We start from the raw sequence: 20,689 nt of genomic DNA on the forward strand, positions 1-20,689 counted from the left end.
TAAGCTCAGGTAGACAACATGGTTCGCATGGACGAGTTGTGCCAAAGGACTTGTTTCCATGCTGTATGACTCCACTTTAGAAAAAACTCTGGCAATTCAGCATATGTAAATTCATTTTATGGCAACTATAATAATGCTGCTATTGAGACAGTTTGCAGGAAGAACAAAAATAGCATCGTCCATGCAACTGAGCAGAAGTGCAAAATAAACTTTAAGTGCTCTGTTGCACTTCAACACTATTCAACACTCAGCTTTCATTCAATATCTCCGAAATCCATTATTCGTAAGACTGCATATTTAAAAATATTGAATCAAAGAGGCATGATAAGTAGCTACTTGCATAAACTCCCTCTTTTTAGTTTGATTCCCCTGCTCTTCCCCATAATTAAATTTCATCGAGACAATATAAAACCATGAGATTAAAAAGCCCAAGTATCATCAAACAAACTAATTTTTAAACAGAACAGTAGGTATGGTTGTATGAGATTTAACCATGAAAATAAATTAGGGTTCATCTTCATTAAAGGTAGATATCTCAAAATAGTAAGCAGCATGAGTAAACATTGCAAAACTTTCCTGACATTTCTTTCTACCAGCTTTCAAATGCAGGATAAATATGCTGTCCTGGCAATGTCAATGCACATCCTAGGTGAAGCAACGACAACATTATTTCTACAGGCTCATCTGATCAAATTTCCATATTCATTACATAGAATCACAGAGTGTGGAAATAGGGTCCTCGGCCCAACTTGCCCACTGACCAACTTGTCCCTTCTACACTAGTCCCACCTGCCTGCGTTTGGCCCATATCCCTCCAAACCTGTCTTATCCATGTACCCGTCTAACTGCTTCTTAAATGTTGCAATAGTCCCTGCCTCAACAACCTCCTCTGGCAGCTCTTTCCATACACACACCATCCTTTGTGTGAAAATGTTATCCCTCAGATTCCGATTAAATCTTTTCCCCTTCACCATAAACCTACGTCCTCTGGTTCTCGATTCCCCTACTCTGGGCAAGATACTCTGTGTCTCTACCCAATCTATTCCTCTCATGATTTTATACATCTCTATAAGATCACCCCTCATCCTCCTACGCTCCAAGGAATACAGTCCCGGCCTGCTCAGCATCTCTCTATTGCTCAGACCCTCGAGTCCTGGTAAGATCCTCGTAAATCTCTGTATCCTTTCCAACTAACCAATATCCTTCTTGTAATATTATGCACGGAACTGAACACATGAAAATAGTAAACACCAAGTATAATCAATTTGCTGGAAGACATTTCGTTTCGATCGAAATGTGTGACCTGGCAATTTAGCTTTTCCTTACAAGACAGACTCAAACATAACAGGAGCTTGAAGAGAGCTTGTGCTTACCAGAATTCTGTCACTGTCGATTATGGTGTTAAGTCGATGTGCAATTGTCAGTACTGTGCACTGTTCAAATTTCTCACGAATTGTCTGCTGAATTAGGTTATCCGTTCTTTAAAATAGAAAAAAAATTAACAGTGTATCATATCATATATATATATCATATATATACAGCCGGAAACAGGCCTTTTTCGGCCTTCCAAGTCCGTGCCGCCCAGCGATCCCCGTACATTAACATCATCCTACACCCACTAGGGACAATTTTTTTTTTTACATTTACCCAGCCAATTAACCAACAATGCATTCATTCAGTTTTTCGATCAAATGAAAGTATCCGAATGCCAATCATGTTCTGGACTTAGCATCACCATCATAGAATCTTTTCAAGGCATTCTGCACCCCCAAAACATTTCATAGTGATCTGCAACCCAGTATCCATGCCTCATGGAATCATAGAAACATAAAAACACAGAAGAAATTAATTGATTTGAGCTTCGTGCACAAATCATGCAAAAATGTATTTCACTTGTGTAGATCTCACAAGTCACCATTTCCTGGTGGATTCACATCTTTTGTAAAGTTCTATCATCTATTCATATTTCTGCTGTTTTCCTAGTGTGAGACCTGCGGAATATTGTGTGCAGTTCCAGTCGCCCCATTATGGGAAGGATGTGGAGGCTTTGGCAAGGGTGCAGAGGAGGTTTACCAGAAAGATGCCTGGATTAGCGGGTATTAGCTACAGCGAGAGGTTGATCAGAATGGATTGTTTTCTCTGGCACATCAAAGGAGCGGCTAGATAGGATAATAAGTCAGAATCTCTTTTCCAGGATGGAAAAAAATCAAATACTAGACAGAATTGGTTTAAGATGAGGTCTAAGAAAGATGAGGGGATGGCGGGACCTCATTGAATCTTACCGAATAGTGAAAGGCCTGGATACAGTGGATGTGGAGGGGATGTTTCCACTAGTGGGAGAGTTTAGGATCAGAGGCCATTGCCTCAGAATAAAAGGACATACCATTAGAAAGGAGATGAGGAGGAACTTCTTTACTCAAAGGGTGGTGAATCTGTGGAATTCATTGCCACAGACGACTGTGCAGGCCGTCAATATATATTTTTAAGGCGGAGATTGACAGATTCTTGATTAGTAAGGGTGTTAGGGTTTATGAGGAGAAGCCAGGAGAATGGATTTATTCACAAAATGCTGGATTAACTCAGCAGGTCAGGCAGCATCTCGGGAGAGAAGGAATGGGTGACGTTTCGGGTCGAGACCCTTCTTCAGACTGAAGTCTGAAGAAGGGTCTCAACCTGAAACGTCACCCATTCTTTCTCTCCCGAGATGCTGCCTGACCTGCTGAGTTACTCCAGCATTTTGTGAATAAATCGATTTGTACCAGCATCTGCAGTTATTTTCTTATACAGCCAGGAGAATGGGATTGATAAGGAAAGATAGATCAGCCACTGACTGAATGGCAGAGCAGACTTGATGGGCAGAATGACCTAATTCTATTCCTATAACTTATGAATATGAAAAGGCAAAGTTTAAAGGGGTTGTGCAGGTACATGTTTTTTGTTACACTGAAGATGAATGCACCACAATGTGATGCTGGGGGTAGTGGTTAAGGCAGATATAATAGTGGCACTTCTTTTGGATTGGCATATGGCTATGAATGGGGCGGGTTATGGATTATGGATATAGATTATCAGTCGCTCTTGGCATCATGTTCAGCGCAGACATTGTGGGCTAAATGCAATCCCTTACATCGATATGAACATTGGATTGTCCAATTTTAAATAACTAACTTTAACTACTGGGCGTGTTCTCGCTGTAGATTAGAAGAATGAGTGGGGACCTCATTGAAAGATACAGAATAGTGAAAGGCTTGGATGGAGTGCAGGTGGAGAGGATGTTTCCACTAGTGGGAGAGTCTAGGACTAGACGTCATAGCCTCAGAATTAAAGGACGTTCTTTTAGGAAGGAAATTAGGAGAAATTATTTTGTCAGAGGGTGGTGAATCTGTGAAATTCTTTGCCACAGAAGGCTGTGGAGGACAAGTCAGTGGATATTTTATGGCAGAGATGGATAGATTCTTGACTAGTACAGGTGACAAAGGTTATGGGGAGAATGGAGTTAGGAGGGAGAGATAGACCAGCCATGATTGAATGGCGGAGTAGACTTGATGGGCCGAATGGTCTAATTCTACTCCTATCACTAATGTAGGATTAGTGCAAATGGATGGTTAGTGGGTGGCGTGGATTAAAGGGCTTATTTTCATGTTGTATGTTAGCTATAATTTAAAAAAATGTAATCTGGATGGCATTATCCAATTTGAATGGCAATACATGGACTTTTAAACATATGGCCATGATTTTAATTAGAAAGTAAATGATTATCATGCCTAGTTTGAAGACAATGTTGACATATAGTGTCATGGCAGCAATTCCAGTGATGGTACAATATCCATGTCTGATCACTTAAGTTATTGCAACGAAGGAACACACCATTACCTGGCATCCACATTTGCTGTTGCTTCGTCGATGATAAGTATTTTACTTTTTCTGAGCACTGCTCGGGCAAGACATACTAATTGTCTTTGTCCAACGCTGAAATTGGAACCGGCTTCAGCTAGTTCTGCCATTAACTTATGTGGCAATTCTTCGACTACCTCCTTTAGCTGCACCTACAAAGTGAATCATGCATAGAAACATAAGGAAACTTGCGTTTTACACTAATTTAAAGAAAATAGTTTCATCCTTTCCACAGCTGTCTAAAGTCAAAAAGTGTTGTCACATTCGGTCACTCAAAGCCTTCAGTACTTGAGAGGGGGGATTTTTATTCAAAATGTTTTTATTTAGATTAGCATTGAGGTTCAAAAGCAATTTCTGGTTTCCCATTCAAACTCTTACCTCTTCCAATGCATTCCACAGTGCTTCATCAGTATGCTCGTCAAAAGGATCTAGATTCTTTCTCATAGTGCCAGTGAATAGAACAGGATCCTAATAACAAAACAGTTTACATTTATGTACTTCTTTTGAATACATTAAGCTGAATATTTGTCATAAGTGTCAAATGCCCGGAAACAGACGCATCAGCTCATTGAATCCACATAAAGTGCCCAATTAAACTAATCCCATTTTGTCCATTTCCACAGCCAGGAAGGGTAACATCCAATGAAACTAAAAAATGCAACCTGTGATACCTGACCCTTTAGATTAATTCATATCTCTGCTACTTTGTGTATAATTTTGTATTTAAACTTAATTCTGCAGTTATAATGGATATAAGTTAAAGTTGTTCATTAATTTTTGACAACCATCTTCACTATCTACAATACCATCCACTCTTGTGTCATCTGCAAACTTGTTAACCATGCCAGGTATGGTCTCATCCAAATTATTGATACAGATGACAACAGCAATGGATCCAGCACTAAACCCCTGAGGCACACCACTAGTCACAGGCCTCCAGTCCGAAAAGCAACCTTCCACCATCCCCCTCTGCTTCCTTCCATGAAGCCAATTTTCTATCCATTTAGCTATCTCTCCTTAAATCCCCTGGGATCTAAACTTCCAGTGTAGCCTACCATGCGGAACCTTATCAAATGTATTACTAAAATCCATGTACACAACATCTACAGCTCTGTCTTCATCAACATTTTCGTAATTCTCAAAAAAGTCAATCAGATTTGTGAGACACGACTTCCCACGTATAAAACCATGTTGACTATCCCTAATCACCCCTTGTCTATCTAAGTGCATGTATGTCCAATCCCTCAGAATATTCTCTAGTAACTTTCCGACCAAGACCTTAAGCCCACTGGCCTGTAGATCCCAGCTTTTGCACGGCAGCCCTTCTTGACTAGCGGCACATCATTTACCTCCTTCTAGTCTGCCGGCAGCTTGCCTGTATTTAACGACAATTCATAAATCTCCGCGATTCTTTGCAGAGCCTTTACAATAATTATGGATAATGATAGGGCAGGCCCATCAGCTAAGATTCTAAATTGGGGCAAGAACAACATTGACGGTATTAGACGTATTAGACGGTGCTGCAGTAACTCAACGGGTCAGGCAGCAACTTTAGAGAATAAGGATAAGAGACGTTTCAGATCAGGACCCCTCTTCAGACACTGACTGTCCCAATCAGAATAAGGGTTCAGACCTGGAATGGCACCTCTCTATGTTCTCCAGAGATGCTGCCTGACCAGCTCCCAACCAACCTCTGAAGGGAAATTAGGGATGTGCCACTAAATGTTAGCTCAGCCCACAAAGGCCTTGAAAGAATGAAACAAAAACTTCAGATGAAGTCTCACAAAGGCCACACAGATTCCAAGAAGACTTCCTTCCTCCTATAATAAAATCCACTCTTAATAATGGCTAAGAAGTATCCCATGTCCCTTCTTCACCACTGTATCTGTCCGTGTTGCTATCTTCGGGGATCTTTGAATTTGTAGACCAAGGTCCCTTTATTCGTTAATTCTCCAAGAGTGGCACTGTGGCGCAGCGGTAGAGTTGCTGCCTTACAGCGAATGCAGCGCCGGAGACTCAGGTTCGATCCTGACTACGGGCGCCGTCTGTACGGAGTTTGTACGTTCTCCCCGTGACCTGCGTGGGTTTTCTCCGAGATCTTCGGTTTCCTCCCACACTCCAAAGACGTACAGGTATGTAGGTTAATTGGCTGGGCAAATGTAAAAATTGTCCCTAGTGTGTGTAGGATAGTGTTAATGTACGGGGATCGCTGGGCGGCGTGGACCCGGTGGGCCGAAGGATCTGTTTCCGCGCTGTATCTCTTCATCTAAATCTAAATTACATATGTCCCGGGTTTATTAGTCCTCCCAAAATATATCATCTCATTTATCAGTGTTGACGTCCATCAGCAATTGCTCTTCCCAACTCATGAATTTTATCTTGAGCCTAACAGTACCCTCCTCATAGTCAACGTCACAACCAATTTTAGTGTGACTGTGAATTTAATATTTATTCACCTGCAAATCAGTAAAATATGTAATAAACAGCAAGGCACCAATGCACCATTACTGTCCCTTTCCTTTTATCAAGCCAATATTGGATCCAATTTGCCAACTTTTGTTAGATCCTTTGGGCTTTTGCCCAGGTCATTGTCCTTTTCATATGTGGTATCTTGTCAAGTCTCACTGATATCCATGCAGACTACATCAACTACACTAAGAATATTGATGATGGCATACTTCTACTATGTTGACCCTCAACCTTAAAAAATGCTCCAGAAAAAAAATAATCTGCCTTGCCTTCATCAATCTTGAGTCACCAAAAATATTTGATCAAATGAGTGAGATAGAATTTCCCTAGCACAAAGCCGTGCTGGCTATCCCGGATCAGCCCCAATCTTTCCAAATGTACATAAATCCTATCCCATAAGACGTTCTTCAATAATTTCCCCATCATAATGGTTCAATGGTTTCTTTATTTCACGTGTACCGGGTACAGTGAAATACATTTTTTTTGCGTACAGCTCAGCAAGACTATCCCCATACATAAGTACAAACGCCCTGGTCAGTACAGAACAGCCCACTGAGTCTATATGCAAGAGGCTCACCGACACAAGGCTCACTGGCCAGTGGTCACCTGGCTTATTCTTATTGGCCTTCTGAAATAAACTTAACAACATAAGCTATTTTCCAGTGTTCTGGTGTCATTCCTGTGGTGAACAAAGAAGCATAAATCTTCATCAGAGCCCTGGTAATCTCCTATTTCCCATAACATCTTGACATAGATCTCAATCCAGCCCTGGGGGCTTATCCACCCTTGTTGTGCTTCAAGTTATCTTACACCTTCACTTCTTAATACTGATCTGGTCCAGGCTGTCAAGGCCACCCTCACTAAACTCGCTATCTTCCATGACCTTCTCCATTGTGAACAGTTCTCATATGGGACCCCTCCCACATCCACTGACACCAACCATAGATTACCTCCTTTGGTTCTATATTTATAATTTTACTAATATTACAAACGACAAAGTTTGCTTACGTACCTGTTATTGCACTTCCAAAAAGCAATTCATTGGAAAAATGTGCTTTCAGATTTCTTGATGTGAAAGTTAAGTGTTTAGTTTAGATGTAAGTCTACTGTTAAATTTACAGATAGCATTAATTGTACCAAGTGTAGATTAATAATGTTTAACAGTAATGAAACATGACAGTAATGAAACATTACTGTTTCATTGCTGTTGAACATTGTTAACAATACTCGGGTCACCTATCAAAACTACACACCCCCTCCCCACATTAGATTAATGATTCTGGGTACATGTATTTTACATCAGTATATACTGTACCTGAGGAATGATCGACATGCTGTTTCGTAGATCTTGTAATCCGAGTTCTGAGGTCACAATGCCATCAATCGTAATCTTCCCTTCTGGTTCAGCGAGACGAAACAAGGCTGCGATAAGGGAACTCTTACCAGCACCTGTCCTTCCAACAAGCCCAACCTGCAATAAATTCAACTTCAATTATTCATCATTATATATTAAGCACATAAAAGTCAGAAACAAATAAATAAAATGTTTTAAAAAGCACATAAAAGTCAATTAGAAATCAAAATATTCAGTGTCATATTACATTTTATTGGTTGAAAAATGCACTACTGGGTAAGAGAGGGGGATTGACAATTTGCTAAAGTACTATTATATTTTCAAACGGGCTGAGGTGTGTCCTAACAGAAGTTTATAAAATTATGAGAGGCATAAACAGGTTAGATAGATAGATCTTTTTTTCCATGGGACGGAAATGACAAACACAAGAGCGCATAACTTTAGAGTGAGGAAAGATTTAAAGGAGATTTACACGGCAAGATTTTTACACAGAGTGGTAGGTGCCAGAAAAATACTGACGGAGAGTGGTGGAGGTAGATACTATAGCAATGTTTAAGAGACATTTAAGCAGGCACATGAGCAGGCAGATACTTGTAGGATATAGACTATGTGCAGGCAGATGTGCAATTCAAATTGACATCATAATTGGCATAGATATCGTAAACTGAAAGCTTGTTCTCTGGAGCATTGGAGACTGCAGGGCAACTTGCTAGAAGTATATACAATTATGAGTGATGGAGTAGGTAGTCGGAGTCTTTATTTCAGTGTAGAAATGTCAAATGCTGGAGGGCATGGCTTTCAGGTAGAGGTGGAAAGTTTAAAGGAGAGTTCCATGGCAAGTGTCCTGTGCTGTACTGTTCTATGTTGTAAGATTTTTATATGGAGCGTCATAGGTACCTGGAATGAGATCTCTTCCTACCTATCCAACACTCTTTCCTTCAGCTCTTATAACACTCGTCTGCCTCTACTCTGAGACATGCACCAGCCCTAAGTTCCAAATCATAGCAATGCTTTGACTCCTGCTTTCCACAAGATACCATATTCCCAACCCTGTTCTGCCCCTGCTCCTGGCCGGATAGGTACTTGGTTCCATTTCCGTATGCATGCTGGCCACACAACTGGATCTGCCCCTGGCCATGGTCCTGCCTGCATTTCTAGCCCCACATCCAGCCCCATTCTCAGCCATATTGCTGCCGCACAAGTGGCCATGATCCCAGTCGTGTACTACTGTTACAAGAGGTGTACTTCCAGCCATCTGCTGAGAATCTTGGAAATTGCAGAAACAGGCAAGCATGGATAGCAAGTGAGCCATCTTTCAGTAAAATGGATGAGCACTGTGTTGATAATTTAGTTTATTGTCATGTGCACCAAGGTTCAGCAAAACACTTTTTTTGTTGCGAGCTATCCAAAAGACAATGCAAGATTACAATGATTACAACCAAGCCGTCCACAGTGTAGGGATACAGAATAAAGGGAATAACTGTGCAAGATAAAATCCAGCAGAATCCAATAAAAGATAGACCGAGGATCTCCAATGAGGTAGATGGTAGGTCAGGGCCGCTCTCTAGTTTGTGATAGAATGGTTCAGTCGGCTGATAACAGCTGGGAAGAAACAGTCCCTGAATCTGGAGATATGCAGTTTCAAACTTCTGGACCTCTTGCCTGATGGGAGAGGGGAGAAGTGAGAATGACCAGGGTAGTACCTGTCCTTTATTATGCTGGTGGCCTTGTCGAGGCAGCATCAAGTGTAGATGGAGTCAATAGGAGGGAGGTTGGTTTGCGTGATGGTCTGGGCTACGTCCGCAACTCTCTGCAATTTCTTGCTGCCTTGGATGGAGCTGTTCCAAAACCATCCTGTGATGCATCCGGATAAAATGCTTCCTACACTCTATCTGTAGAAATTGCTGAGGGTTGTTGGTGACATGCCAAACGTCCTAAGCCTTCAAAGGAAGTAGAGGTGTTGGTGTGCTTTCTTGACCATTGCTTCCATATGGCTGGTCCAGGACAAGTTGCTGGTGATATTTACCATCGACTTGAAACAATTAATGACCAACTGTAATTGCTTCCCTTACCTTTTCTTTTGATCTGATTGTGAGGTTCAGGTTCTTAAGAACAGGCTCACAATCAGGACTGTAGCTAAAGCTGACATCTTCAAATATCACAGTGCCGCAGTTTGGCCAGTCACTTGGTGGGGGCTTGTAAGATTCCCCCGGTGCCTCGCTTTCAAGTTCAGTGTAGTCCAGTACTCTTTCCGCTGATGTCATCTACAAGAATAAGACATTTAAAATTGCCATGAGGAATCTGGCAGTCTGGTTGGCTGACACTTTCTTTTGCACAAGACTTTACTGAAGCCAGTTCATTTAAAGAAACCGTCTTGCATAAAAATAAGCTTCTATATTCATAGTTATTCTGTAAAAAATATGTAGCGTTTTTAAAAATCATTGTTTGGTGGTGGCATTCTTGACACTAAAGGGAACATCATCATCCATGTAGCAGATTGCAAAAATGTCCCCATTAGCTGTGCATGCCTTGACAGGTGCCAATGACTGTGGTAATGACTACCACATATGGTCTATTATTTCCACTGACTAGTAGAGCCAGATTCTGCCAAGAATGTTCTCCTCAGATTAGCACCTCACAGTAATTGACCAATCACAAACAGCAGAATGTGTGGAGCTTCCACAGATCTCCAAAGTGCCCTAAAATCTAACATAATTAGTACCTGTGAAGGGACACCTGGCTGCTTTATCAACAAATAGCAGGAGCAAATGAACACATGGCTTTCTCTGACTAGAAATTGCAACAAGGGAAAAAATCAGCTCCATTGGCACATGAAGGATGACGTACAAAAATAATTTTATGACTGAAAGGACAGATTGAAAGTGGGGAGGTATGAATTCTCTTGTGCTGTCAAAATGATAGAGCTCAAATACCCAAGCTCTCATTTCACCAACAGCCAAGGACGGAGTCTAGTTTTACCAAAGGTTGAGTGGTAACCAGTCATTCAGAATGGAAACAGGCCATTCGGCAAACCTACCTATGTCGACCAAGATGCCTCATCTTAGGTAGTTCAGCCTACCCACGTTTGGCCCATATTTCACTAAACCTTTCCAATCCATGTGCCTGCCCAAATGAATTGTAAATGTTGTTATAGTACCTCCTGCAACTACCTCCTCTTCCTTCCATATACCCAACCTCCTCTGTGTGAAAAGGTTGCCTTTTAGATTCTTATTAAATGTTTCCCCTCTCATCCTAAACCTATGTCCTCTGATTATTAATTCCCCTACACTGGGTAAAAGACTATGCACCTATTTATTTCCCTCGTGATCTTATGCACCTCTATAAGATCCCCCCTCATGTGCTCCAAGGAATTAAGTCCTAGCCTGACCAACCTCTCCCTATTGCTCAGGCCCTCAAGTCCTGTCATTTCCTGGTAAATCTTCTTTGCATTTTGTCTAGTTTAAAGACAACCTTTCCATAGGAGGGTGACCAAAACTCAACATAATAGTCTCAAATGCAGCCTCACCAATGTATTGTACAACTGTAACATAACATCCCAACTTCTGATATGTTTTTTCATTGGGAACAGGCGAAAAGGTCAGTGACAATTGAAGCATATGAAAGAAAAGACTGCTGAACATCTCCAAAACAAAGATCATCTACCAATAAGCCCACATTGCAGAACACTTCCCATAATGAATCAGTCTGAAGAAGGGTTCCGACCTGAAATGTCACCTATCCATGTTCTCCAGAGATGCTGCCTGACCCGCTGAGTTTCTTCAGCACTTTGTTGTTTTGTGTAAAATCTGACTTACGTAAAGAAAAGCAGAACGTAACCTTTACATAAATTGGGAAGTGGCTGTAGAGGCACATTAGACACGTTTTAATCTTCTAGCACCTCACTCGTTTCTAACGATAATTCATATATCTCGTTTAATCGACAATTTCCTGTTTTTAGTACATTCAACCCCCTTAAATAGTGAATGCTAAATATTAATTTGAGTGAAATATATTTTCTTCTCAGTTATAAGCATGTCGCCCCCTTTTCTGAGGTTTTGACCCCTATTTCTAGATGTAAATATATTCCCAGATTCTGCACTTTTGGGCACTTTTGGCATTCAAGAGAGAGCTGGATAGAGCTCTTAAGGATAGTGGAGTCAGGGGGTATGGGGAGAAGGCAGGAACGGGGTACTGATTGAGAATGATCAGCCATGATCACATTGAATGGCGGTGCTGGCTCGAAGGGCCGAATGGCCTCCTCCTGCATCTATTGTCTATTGAAGAACATAGAACAGTGCAGCACAGGAACAGAACCTTCTGTCCACAATATTTGTCCTGAACATGATGCCTGGCTAAATTTATTTTATCTGCCTGTACAGAATCCATATCCCTCTAGTCCCGGAACTTCCATGTGCCTATCTAAAAGCCTCTTAAATGCCATTATTGTATCTGCCTCCACCACCATCCCTGGCAATGCATTCTAGGCCTCCACCACTCTCTACTAAAAAAACTTGCCCTACACATTTCCATTAAATTTTCCCCCTCTTACCTTATAGCTATGCCCTCTAGTGTTGGACATTTTCACCCTGCGAAAAAGATTCTGACTGCCTACCCTATCGACATCACTCATAATTTTATATACCTCTATCAAGACTCCCCTCATCTCCGACTTTCCAGACAAAAAAATCCAAGTCTATCCAACCGCTCACTGTAGTTGAAACCCCCTAATCCAGGCAGCATTCTGGTAAATTTCCTGTACCCTCTCCAAAGCCACATGTAATGGGGCAACCAGAACTGCATGCAATACACCAGATTTGGCCAAACCAAAGTCCTCTAGATCTGCATCAAAACTTCCTCACTCTTCTATTCAATGACCCTTGCAATGAAGGGAAGCATACCAAGCACATTCGTTACCACTCTATCTACTTGTGCTGCCACCTTTAGAGCGCAGGAACCAAGACTCCAAGATTCCTCTGCACATCAATTCTGTTGAGGGTCTTGCCATTAACTGTATACTTTATCCTTACATTCAACCTCCCAAAGTGCAAGAAACAGCAGAAATCCCTACGGATCTCCATTAATCACAGACCTCCAGCAAGAATATCTGTCTTCCACCACAACCCTCTGTCTTCTATAAGTAAGCCAGTTCTGAATTCATATGACCAAATCTGGGCAGCACAGTGGCGTCACGGTAGAGTTGCTGCCTTACAGTGCCAAATACCTGGGTTTGATCCGACTACGGGTGCTGTCTGTACGGAATTTGTATGTTCTCTGTGACTGTGTGGGCTTTCTCTTGGTGTTCCAGTTTCCTCCCACATTCCAAATATGTGCAGGTTTGTAAGTTAATTGGCTTCTATAAATTGTCCCTAGTGTGTAGGATAGAACTAGTGTATGGGTGATTGCTGGTCGGCACGGGCTTGGTGGACCGAAAGGTCTGTTTCCATGCTGTATCTCTAAACTAAACGTATCGTGAATCCAGTACTTCAAAATGCTTGATATTTCAAGATTATTTCCCATTTTCTGAACTCTTCTTGAAAGGTAAAAGGTTACAGAGCCATGATGATTACTTGTATAGTTGTACCAAACCACTTGGAAAATTGACTTCCTCTTGGGGTGTATCAATGGGAAAGTTACTTTTCACCTGAATTGTAGAAACATCAGATATGTGGTGGTGACAAAATTCCCAAAATGACTTCTGATAACCACCAGAATTATGGTGGAAGTTAGATTTTCCAGAAACACAACGCCCCTGTTCCCACCCTGCCTATGATTTGGGAGTTGCATGTAACCAGTTATCAGCAGTATTATTGAGGATGTTGTTGTGGTAGACCAGCCTGTTGTCAGATGTGGGGCAAAGGGAAAAAGTAAGATTGAAAAGATTTTCAGTAAATAAACTCTGAAATATTTTGCATTTTATTAAGCACGATCTGTATAAAATAAAATGTCCAAAGAAATCAAGTTATATTCTGCTCCTTGATCCTTGATCAAGAAACATCACAGAAGGACCCAAACTTGTCAACAAAGTGGGTCCAAGGTTGAATTGACCATTTTGTGTTTCTGCTAATTACATTCCCCAAAGAGGAACTAAATATGTAACTTGTTCTTTTCGATGCAAGGATGCAACATGCAAATGTTTAAATTTTTACAAATAATTAAAGAATTAAAATTAAAATTAAAAGTAAGCATGAAGGTACAGCAGGCAGTGAAGGAAGCTAATGGCACGTTGGCCTTCATAACAAGAGGAGTTGAGTATCGGAGCAAAGAGGTCCTTCTGCAGTTGTACAGGGCCCAAGTAAGACCACACCTGGAGTATTGTGTGCAGGTTTGGTCCCCAAATTTGAGGAAGGACATTCTTGCTATTGCGGGAGTGCAGCATAGGTTCACCAGGTTAATTCCCTGTTATATGTTGAATGACTGGAGCGACTGGGCTTGTATACACTGGAATTTAGGATGAGAGGGGATCTTATTGAAACATATAAGATTATTAAGGGATTGGACACGCTAGAGGCAGGAAACAAGTTCCCGATGTTGGGGGAGTCCAGAACCAGGGGCCACAGTTTAAGAATAAGGGGCAGGCCATTTAGAACGGAGATGAGGAAAACATTTTCACTCGAGAGTTGTGAATCTGTGGAATTCTCTGCCTCAGAAGGCAGTGGAGGCCAATTCTCTGGATGCTTTCAAGAGAGAGTTAAATAGAGCTCTTAACGATAGCGGAGTCACGGGATATGGGGAGAAGGCAGGAACGGGGTATTGATTGTGGATGATCAGCCATGATGACAGTGAATGGCAGTGCAGGCTCGAATGGCTGAATGGCCTACTCCTGCACCTATTGTCTATCGTCTATAAAATTACCAAGATTAATATATTGGCTTTCATTTAAGCAGTTCTGAATAATTTTTGAAAGTCCTTTCCCATAATTTAAAATCAAGTTACTAGATTAACACTGATGAAGTATTTAGTATTTTGATAATCCCTTTTAATGAATGCAGTTTTTTTTCTAATATATCAAGTTACGATCCATGACAGGGTCTGCACTTTGTGTAATGCATATGATTTGAGGAGAAACTCAACTGAAAATATTTTCAGATCGGGTGCAATTTATACCTGGATTGTGACAAAGTGGAAACTCTATCTCAGTCATGTAATGTGGGAGATTCTTCTCACTTGTTGCATAAAATATTTTAAGACCACTTACCAGATTTTCAACTTCAGTACTTTGTCGTACTCCCCACTGGAACATGCCCATTAACGTGATAGAATAAGATAGAACGAAACCAACCTGCCCTGCATCTAGCTCTGCAAGAAAATAAAAACACATTAAGTGTCCCAGTGGGTGTATAAAAAGGAAAGCAGACGCTAGCGGAGCGGCCCATTGGGAGGCTTTGTGAGGGCTACCTGCTTTGAGGAGGCTAAGTACGAGGCTTATGCTTAAGAGGGTTCGGCAAAGCGGTTGAGGGCAGGATAAACTACAATGCGTTTTTTTTTCTTTCTTTCACCTAGTGCAATAGAGATGGCAACAAGGTCAGTGGTACGTTCCTCTTGCAAGATGTAGGAGGACAGTGAGAATTCCAGTGTCCCTGAGCACAATATCTGTTGGAGGTGCGTCCATCTGCAACTCTTTACAGACTACATTTGGGAACTGGAGCAGCAATTGAAAGTCCAATGGATTGAGGATTTCATAGATAGGAGTTGCAGTGAGGTGGTGATGCCTAGGGTACAGGCAGAGAGTAGATGGGTGATCATGTGGCTACTCCTCTCAGCAATAGGTGTGGCCTTTTGAATACCATTGGGAGGAATGACCAGGCAGGGGAGAGTAGCAGCAGTAGTGGTTAGGTCTGTGGTATCGAGCCTGGCTCGAAAGGCATACTGGGAAACAGCACTGCAATAGTGATCGGAGACCTGTTAGTTTAGGGGACATGAGATTCTGTGGCAGCAAATGAGACTCCAGGATGATGTGTTGCCTTCTGGTGTTAAAGTCCACATGCCTTTGAGGAGCTGCAGAATATTCCCAAGGGGGAGGGCAAATAAGCATAACTTGTTGTGCATGTTGGCACAAATGACATGGGTAGGAAAAGGGATGAGATCCTGCAGAGTGAAAACAGGGAGTTAGCAAAGGTTAAATTGCAGGATCTCAAGGGTAGTACTCCATGGATTGCTCCCAGTGCCACGTGCTGGTGAGGATAGGAAGAGGAAGTCAGGACAGGTGAATGCATGGCTGAGGAAGGGGATATTTATTTTTGGATCATTGGGATCTCTTCTGGGGCAGAGGTGACCCGTACAAATGTGATGTGTTGCACATGAACTGGAATAGGTTATATGTGGGCAAAGGGATGTCCAGCATGTGGAATGTTTTTAAAAGAGTGATGGTGATTGTTCAAGGCATGCATGTTCTTGTTAGAGTGAAGGGCAAGGCATCTTGGAGTATGGAAGCCTGGATGAGAAAAGGAGGAGGCCAAGGAAATGCAGCTGGCATTACATGCAGTGGATGTAGTGTATCTGGACTTTCAGAAAGCCTTTGATAAGGTCCCACACAGGAGATTAGTGAGCAAAATTGGAGCACATGGCATTGGGGGTAGGGTATTGACGTGGATAGAGAATTGGTTGACCGACAGGAAGCAAAGAGTAGGAATAAACAGGTCTTTTTCAGAATGGCAGGCAATGGCGAGTGGAGTGCCGCAAGGCTCGATGCTGGGGCTGCAACTATTTACAATACATATTAATGATTTGGATGATGGAATTAAAAGTAATACTAGCAAATTTACAGATGACACAAAGCTGGGTGGCAGTGTGAACTGCGAAGAGGATGTTAGGAGGTTGCAGGGTGACTTGGACAGGTTGAGTGAGTGGGCAGATGCATGGCAGATGTAGTATAATGCAGATAAATGTGAGGTTATCCACTTTTGTGGCAAAAACAAGGAGGCAGATTATTATCTCAATGGTGTCAGATTAGGTAAAAGGGAAGTGCAACAAGACCTGGGTGTCCTTGTACACCAGTCATTGAAAGTAAACATTCTGGTACAGAAGGCAGTGAAGAAAGCTAATGGCATGTTGGCCTTCATAACGAGAAGAATTGTGTCTAGGAGTAAAGAGGTCCGTCTGCAGTTGTGAGACCACCAGGGCCCTGGTGAGACCACACCTGGAGTGTTGCGTTCAATTTTGGTCTAATGTGAGGAAGGACATCCTTGCTAGTGAGACAGTACAGCGTAGGTTCATAAGGTTAATCCCCGGGATGGCATGACTGTCATATGAGGAAAGATTGGAAAGACTGGGCTTGTATTCACTGGAATTTAGAAGGATGAGAGGGGATCTTATAGAAACGTATAAAATTGTAAAAGGACTGGACAAGCTAGATACAGGAAAAATGTTCCCAATGTTGGGGAAGTCCAGAACCCCGGGGCCACAGTCTAAGAATAAAGGGGAGGCCATTTAAAAGTGAGGTGAGAAGAAACTTTTTCACACAGAGTTGTGAATTTGTGAAATTCTCTGCCACAGAAGGCAGTGGAGGCCAATTCACTGGATGAATTTAAAAGAGAGTTAGATAGAGCTCTAGGGGCTAGCGGAAACAAGGGATATGGGGAGAAGGCAGGCACAGGTTACTGATTGTGGATGATCAGCCATGATCACAATGAATGGCAGTGCTGGCTTGAAGGGCCAAATTTCCTCCTCCTGCACCCAATTTCTATGTTTATATATTTCTATCTTTATCCCTGGGGGAGTCATCCTGGAGTCTCATTTGCTGCCACAGAATCTCCTGTCCCCTAAACTAACGGGTCTCCTATGTGTGCTTACTTCGGTTTCTGCTGGAAGTTGTAAAATTCATTCTCTGAATAATAAGCCATGATTTTCCGTTAAATTAGAACAGTACACTTAAATAGGTTGCTGGTTCAAATATTGCATCAATGACCATATACTTTCACATTTTGCATTTATAGAGAAGTAACATTGTCAGGTTGTTTTGTTTGTTTTGCCACCATTCATTCAAGGAAGGCTCAGAAAGACACTGTTCTGCTTGGTTTCTGTCTTAAGGAGTAATGACCTCTTGAGCTATCTATGGGAGTAACTGATAATCTCTGCATACAAGAGACACACCATTTGTATAAATGTATTGTTATTTGCTACATCCTCTTACCTTGTATCAAATCCATTTCTAATTATATACTTTGGGCGCACAGTTTGTACAAATAAAGTTTGGAAGTATACACATAAAACATTCAATATAAACTGTAGATCTGACTACTGTTCAAATAGCTCATCAATTTTTCCACATAAATTTTAATACCAAATCTAATCTCAGCATAAACAAGAGTGTGGGTGAATAAAATCAAACCTCTTTTAATACTTTTCTCAGGCTGAAAATGTTCCTTTAATTGCTGTGTACCTGATCAAAAACTTTAAATATAGTATATGCATCTCATGCTCGGTGTCTCTGACAGAAGTGGTGCTGCAATTAAATACAATTACCTGAATTAAGGGACACATAAACAGGCACTTAATTTGGCAGGAATTAGAAGGGTATGTATTTATGAGGGCAGACACAAAATGCTGCAGTAACTCAGGGGGAAAGGCAGCATCTCTGGAAAAAAGGAATGGGTGACGTTTCGGGTCGAGACCCTTCAGACTGATGTCAGGCGAATGGGCGGTACAGAGATAAAACGTAGTTGGAGACAGTAGGACTGGTCGGAGAACTGGGAAGGGGGAGGGGATGGAGAGAGGGAAAGCAAGGGCTACTTGAAATGAGAGAAGTCAATCGCCGAGCCTGCGTTTGGTCTTGCTGATATACAGGAGTCCACACCTGGAACAGCGGATATAGTAGATGAGGTTGGAGGAGGTGCAAGTGAACCTCTGCCTCGCCTGAAAAGACTGTCGGGGTCCTTGAACGGAGTCGAGGGGGGAAGTATAGGGACAGGTGTTGCATCTCCTGCGGTTGCAGGGGAAAGTACCCGGGGAGGGGGCGGTTTGGGTGGGAAGGGACGAGTTGCCCAGGGAGTTGCGGAGGGAACGGTCTCTGGGATTAATGGAAATGTAAATGGGCAAAAGGTTTGGCCTGGACATGGTGGGCTACAGCGCCCATTTCTGTGTGTGGCAACTTTATTATTGGATAACTCTTTGACTGGTCTCGAGTTACTAGGTTCTGTAAAGATTTTTGCCTTGGTGCCATTCTGCACAATTGATTACACTTGATCTTGGTTTCTTAAAACAGAAAAACTGTTCAATTGAGCAGACTGTCAATAACAAACCATTATAACCTCACCATTTAATAACACTGATGATTACATCAATTGTAGATATACTTGATTAATCCACATATTCTATATTCAACTCATCCTTGCTAAGTAATGCAAAACAAAAAATAAGAACATTTTAACAGAAAACTGATGAGATGGTAAATTTCCTTGGGGAAAATTAAAAAGAAAACTATGGATTAAAAACTACATCCATGAATCACAGTACATATTATAATCGGAGGAAAAGGCTTGAATTCCTACTCACGGTTTGCAATTACAATAGAACTAAAAGCAACAGATGTGACAAAAACAGCACAAAGAGCATCCAACCGAACAGCAAGCCACCGTGAAGTGGACAGGAAAAGGAACCATGTTTCTGCAGAGAAAAAGGGAATTAAAAGTTTAATAAAATCAATTCAATATCCTTTCACATTTTGTCAAAACAATTTGGGGCACAATGTATTATCCTAGGATGGGATTCATTAAGGCAATTTAAATGTTTCTATTAATGTTATTAAAATCTCCAAACATAAAATCCATGAAATGTTGTTAGCTTTCCACGCAAAATTACCAGTTACATGTTCAGCTACAACCACCTAGCAATAAAACAAAGAACTGTTTGAGTTGATCACTATTTGGATCTATTAATAGTGTACAGGAAGTTTGTCATCCCAAATGAGATGAATTTAATGACCTGAGAACAAACCATAGCCTGAAACATTTTGTTGTTACTTGATTGGTCCTTACTTCAAGCAAGCATTCTACCAATCATTCTGAGCAATGTGTGAAAATGTCCATTGGTTTAGCACAAAATAGTACTATATCATTTTGTAAGTACATAAATGGAAACAGGGTAACTGAAAGAGTGACCCCTCAGGAATCAAAGGAGTCAACTCTACGTGGAGCCTCATGAGATGGGCAAAGTCTTCAATAACTATTTCTCCTATGTTTTTACCGCGGCAGCAGGACCTACGAACTTGGGGCAGTCAAATGAATTGTCGTGAGGGCAGTCAGTATTATGGTTGAAGAGGTGCTGAAGGCCCTGACATGTACGAAGGTAGACAAATCTCCCGGGATGGATCAGATATATCCGTTGACATTGTGCGAAACTAGAGAAGAAATTGAGGGAGCCCTGGCTGAAATTTACGAGTCGTCATTAAATACAGGAGAGGTGCCGGAAGACTGGAGAGTGGCAAATGTTGCGCCTCTATTCAAGAAGGGCTGCAGGGAAAAGGCTGGGAAGCTTATCCTCTGTAGTTTGAAAGTTACGAGAGTATTCTGAGGGATAGGATATATAGGCATTTTGATACACATGGTCTGATTAGGGAAAGTCAGCATGATTTTGGACATGGGAGGTCAAATCATTTTTTGAAGATGGGATAAAAAGGTTGATGAGGGCAGAGCTGCAGATGCTGTATATATGGATTTCAGCACAGCATTCGACAAGGTTCCACATGGTAGGCTGCTCTGGAAGGTTAGATTGCATAGAATCCAAAGAGAAAGTTGGCTTCATGAAAGGAAGCAGAGGATGGTGGTCGAAGGTTGCTTCCCAGACGGGAGGCCTGTGACTAGTGGTGTGTCTCAGGGTTCGGTGCTGGGCCCATTGCCGTTTGTCATCTATATTAATGATTTGGATAAGAACGTACATGGCAAAATTAGCAAGTTTGCAGATGACACAAAAGTGGATGGTATTGCAGATTGTTGTGAAAAATTGCAGCACGATCTTGAACGATTGGTCAGTTGGGCT

General features: G+C 41.7%; 1 protein-coding gene across 1 annotated transcript in view; it reads right to left on the bottom strand.

Moving 5' to 3' along the window:
- abcc4 (ATP binding cassette subfamily C member 4 (PEL blood group)) overlaps positions 1-20,689 on the bottom strand; it is a 184,102-nt gene that overhangs the window by 21,626 nt on the left and 141,787 nt on the right. The window contains exons 24-30 of the mRNA XM_078403033.1: positions 19,208-19,318; positions 14,913-15,013; positions 9,790-9,981; positions 7,679-7,834; positions 4,273-4,362; positions 3,874-4,046; positions 1,374-1,479 (exon numbers count right to left, since the gene is read on the bottom strand). Of these exons, the coding sequence (XP_078259159.1) occupies positions 1,374-1,479; positions 3,874-4,046; positions 4,273-4,362; positions 7,679-7,834; positions 9,790-9,981; positions 14,913-15,013; positions 19,208-19,318 (929 nt within the window). The remainder of the gene's footprint in view (positions 1-1,373; positions 1,480-3,873; positions 4,047-4,272; positions 4,363-7,678; positions 7,835-9,789; positions 9,982-14,912; positions 15,014-19,207; positions 19,319-20,689) is intronic.

Source organism: Rhinoraja longicauda, chromosome 7, assembly GCF_053455715.1.
Source record: "Rhinoraja longicauda isolate Sanriku21f chromosome 7, sRhiLon1.1, whole genome shotgun sequence".
NCBI classification, from domain to species: Eukaryota; Metazoa; Chordata; class Chondrichthyes; order Rajiformes; family Arhynchobatidae; genus Rhinoraja; species Rhinoraja longicauda.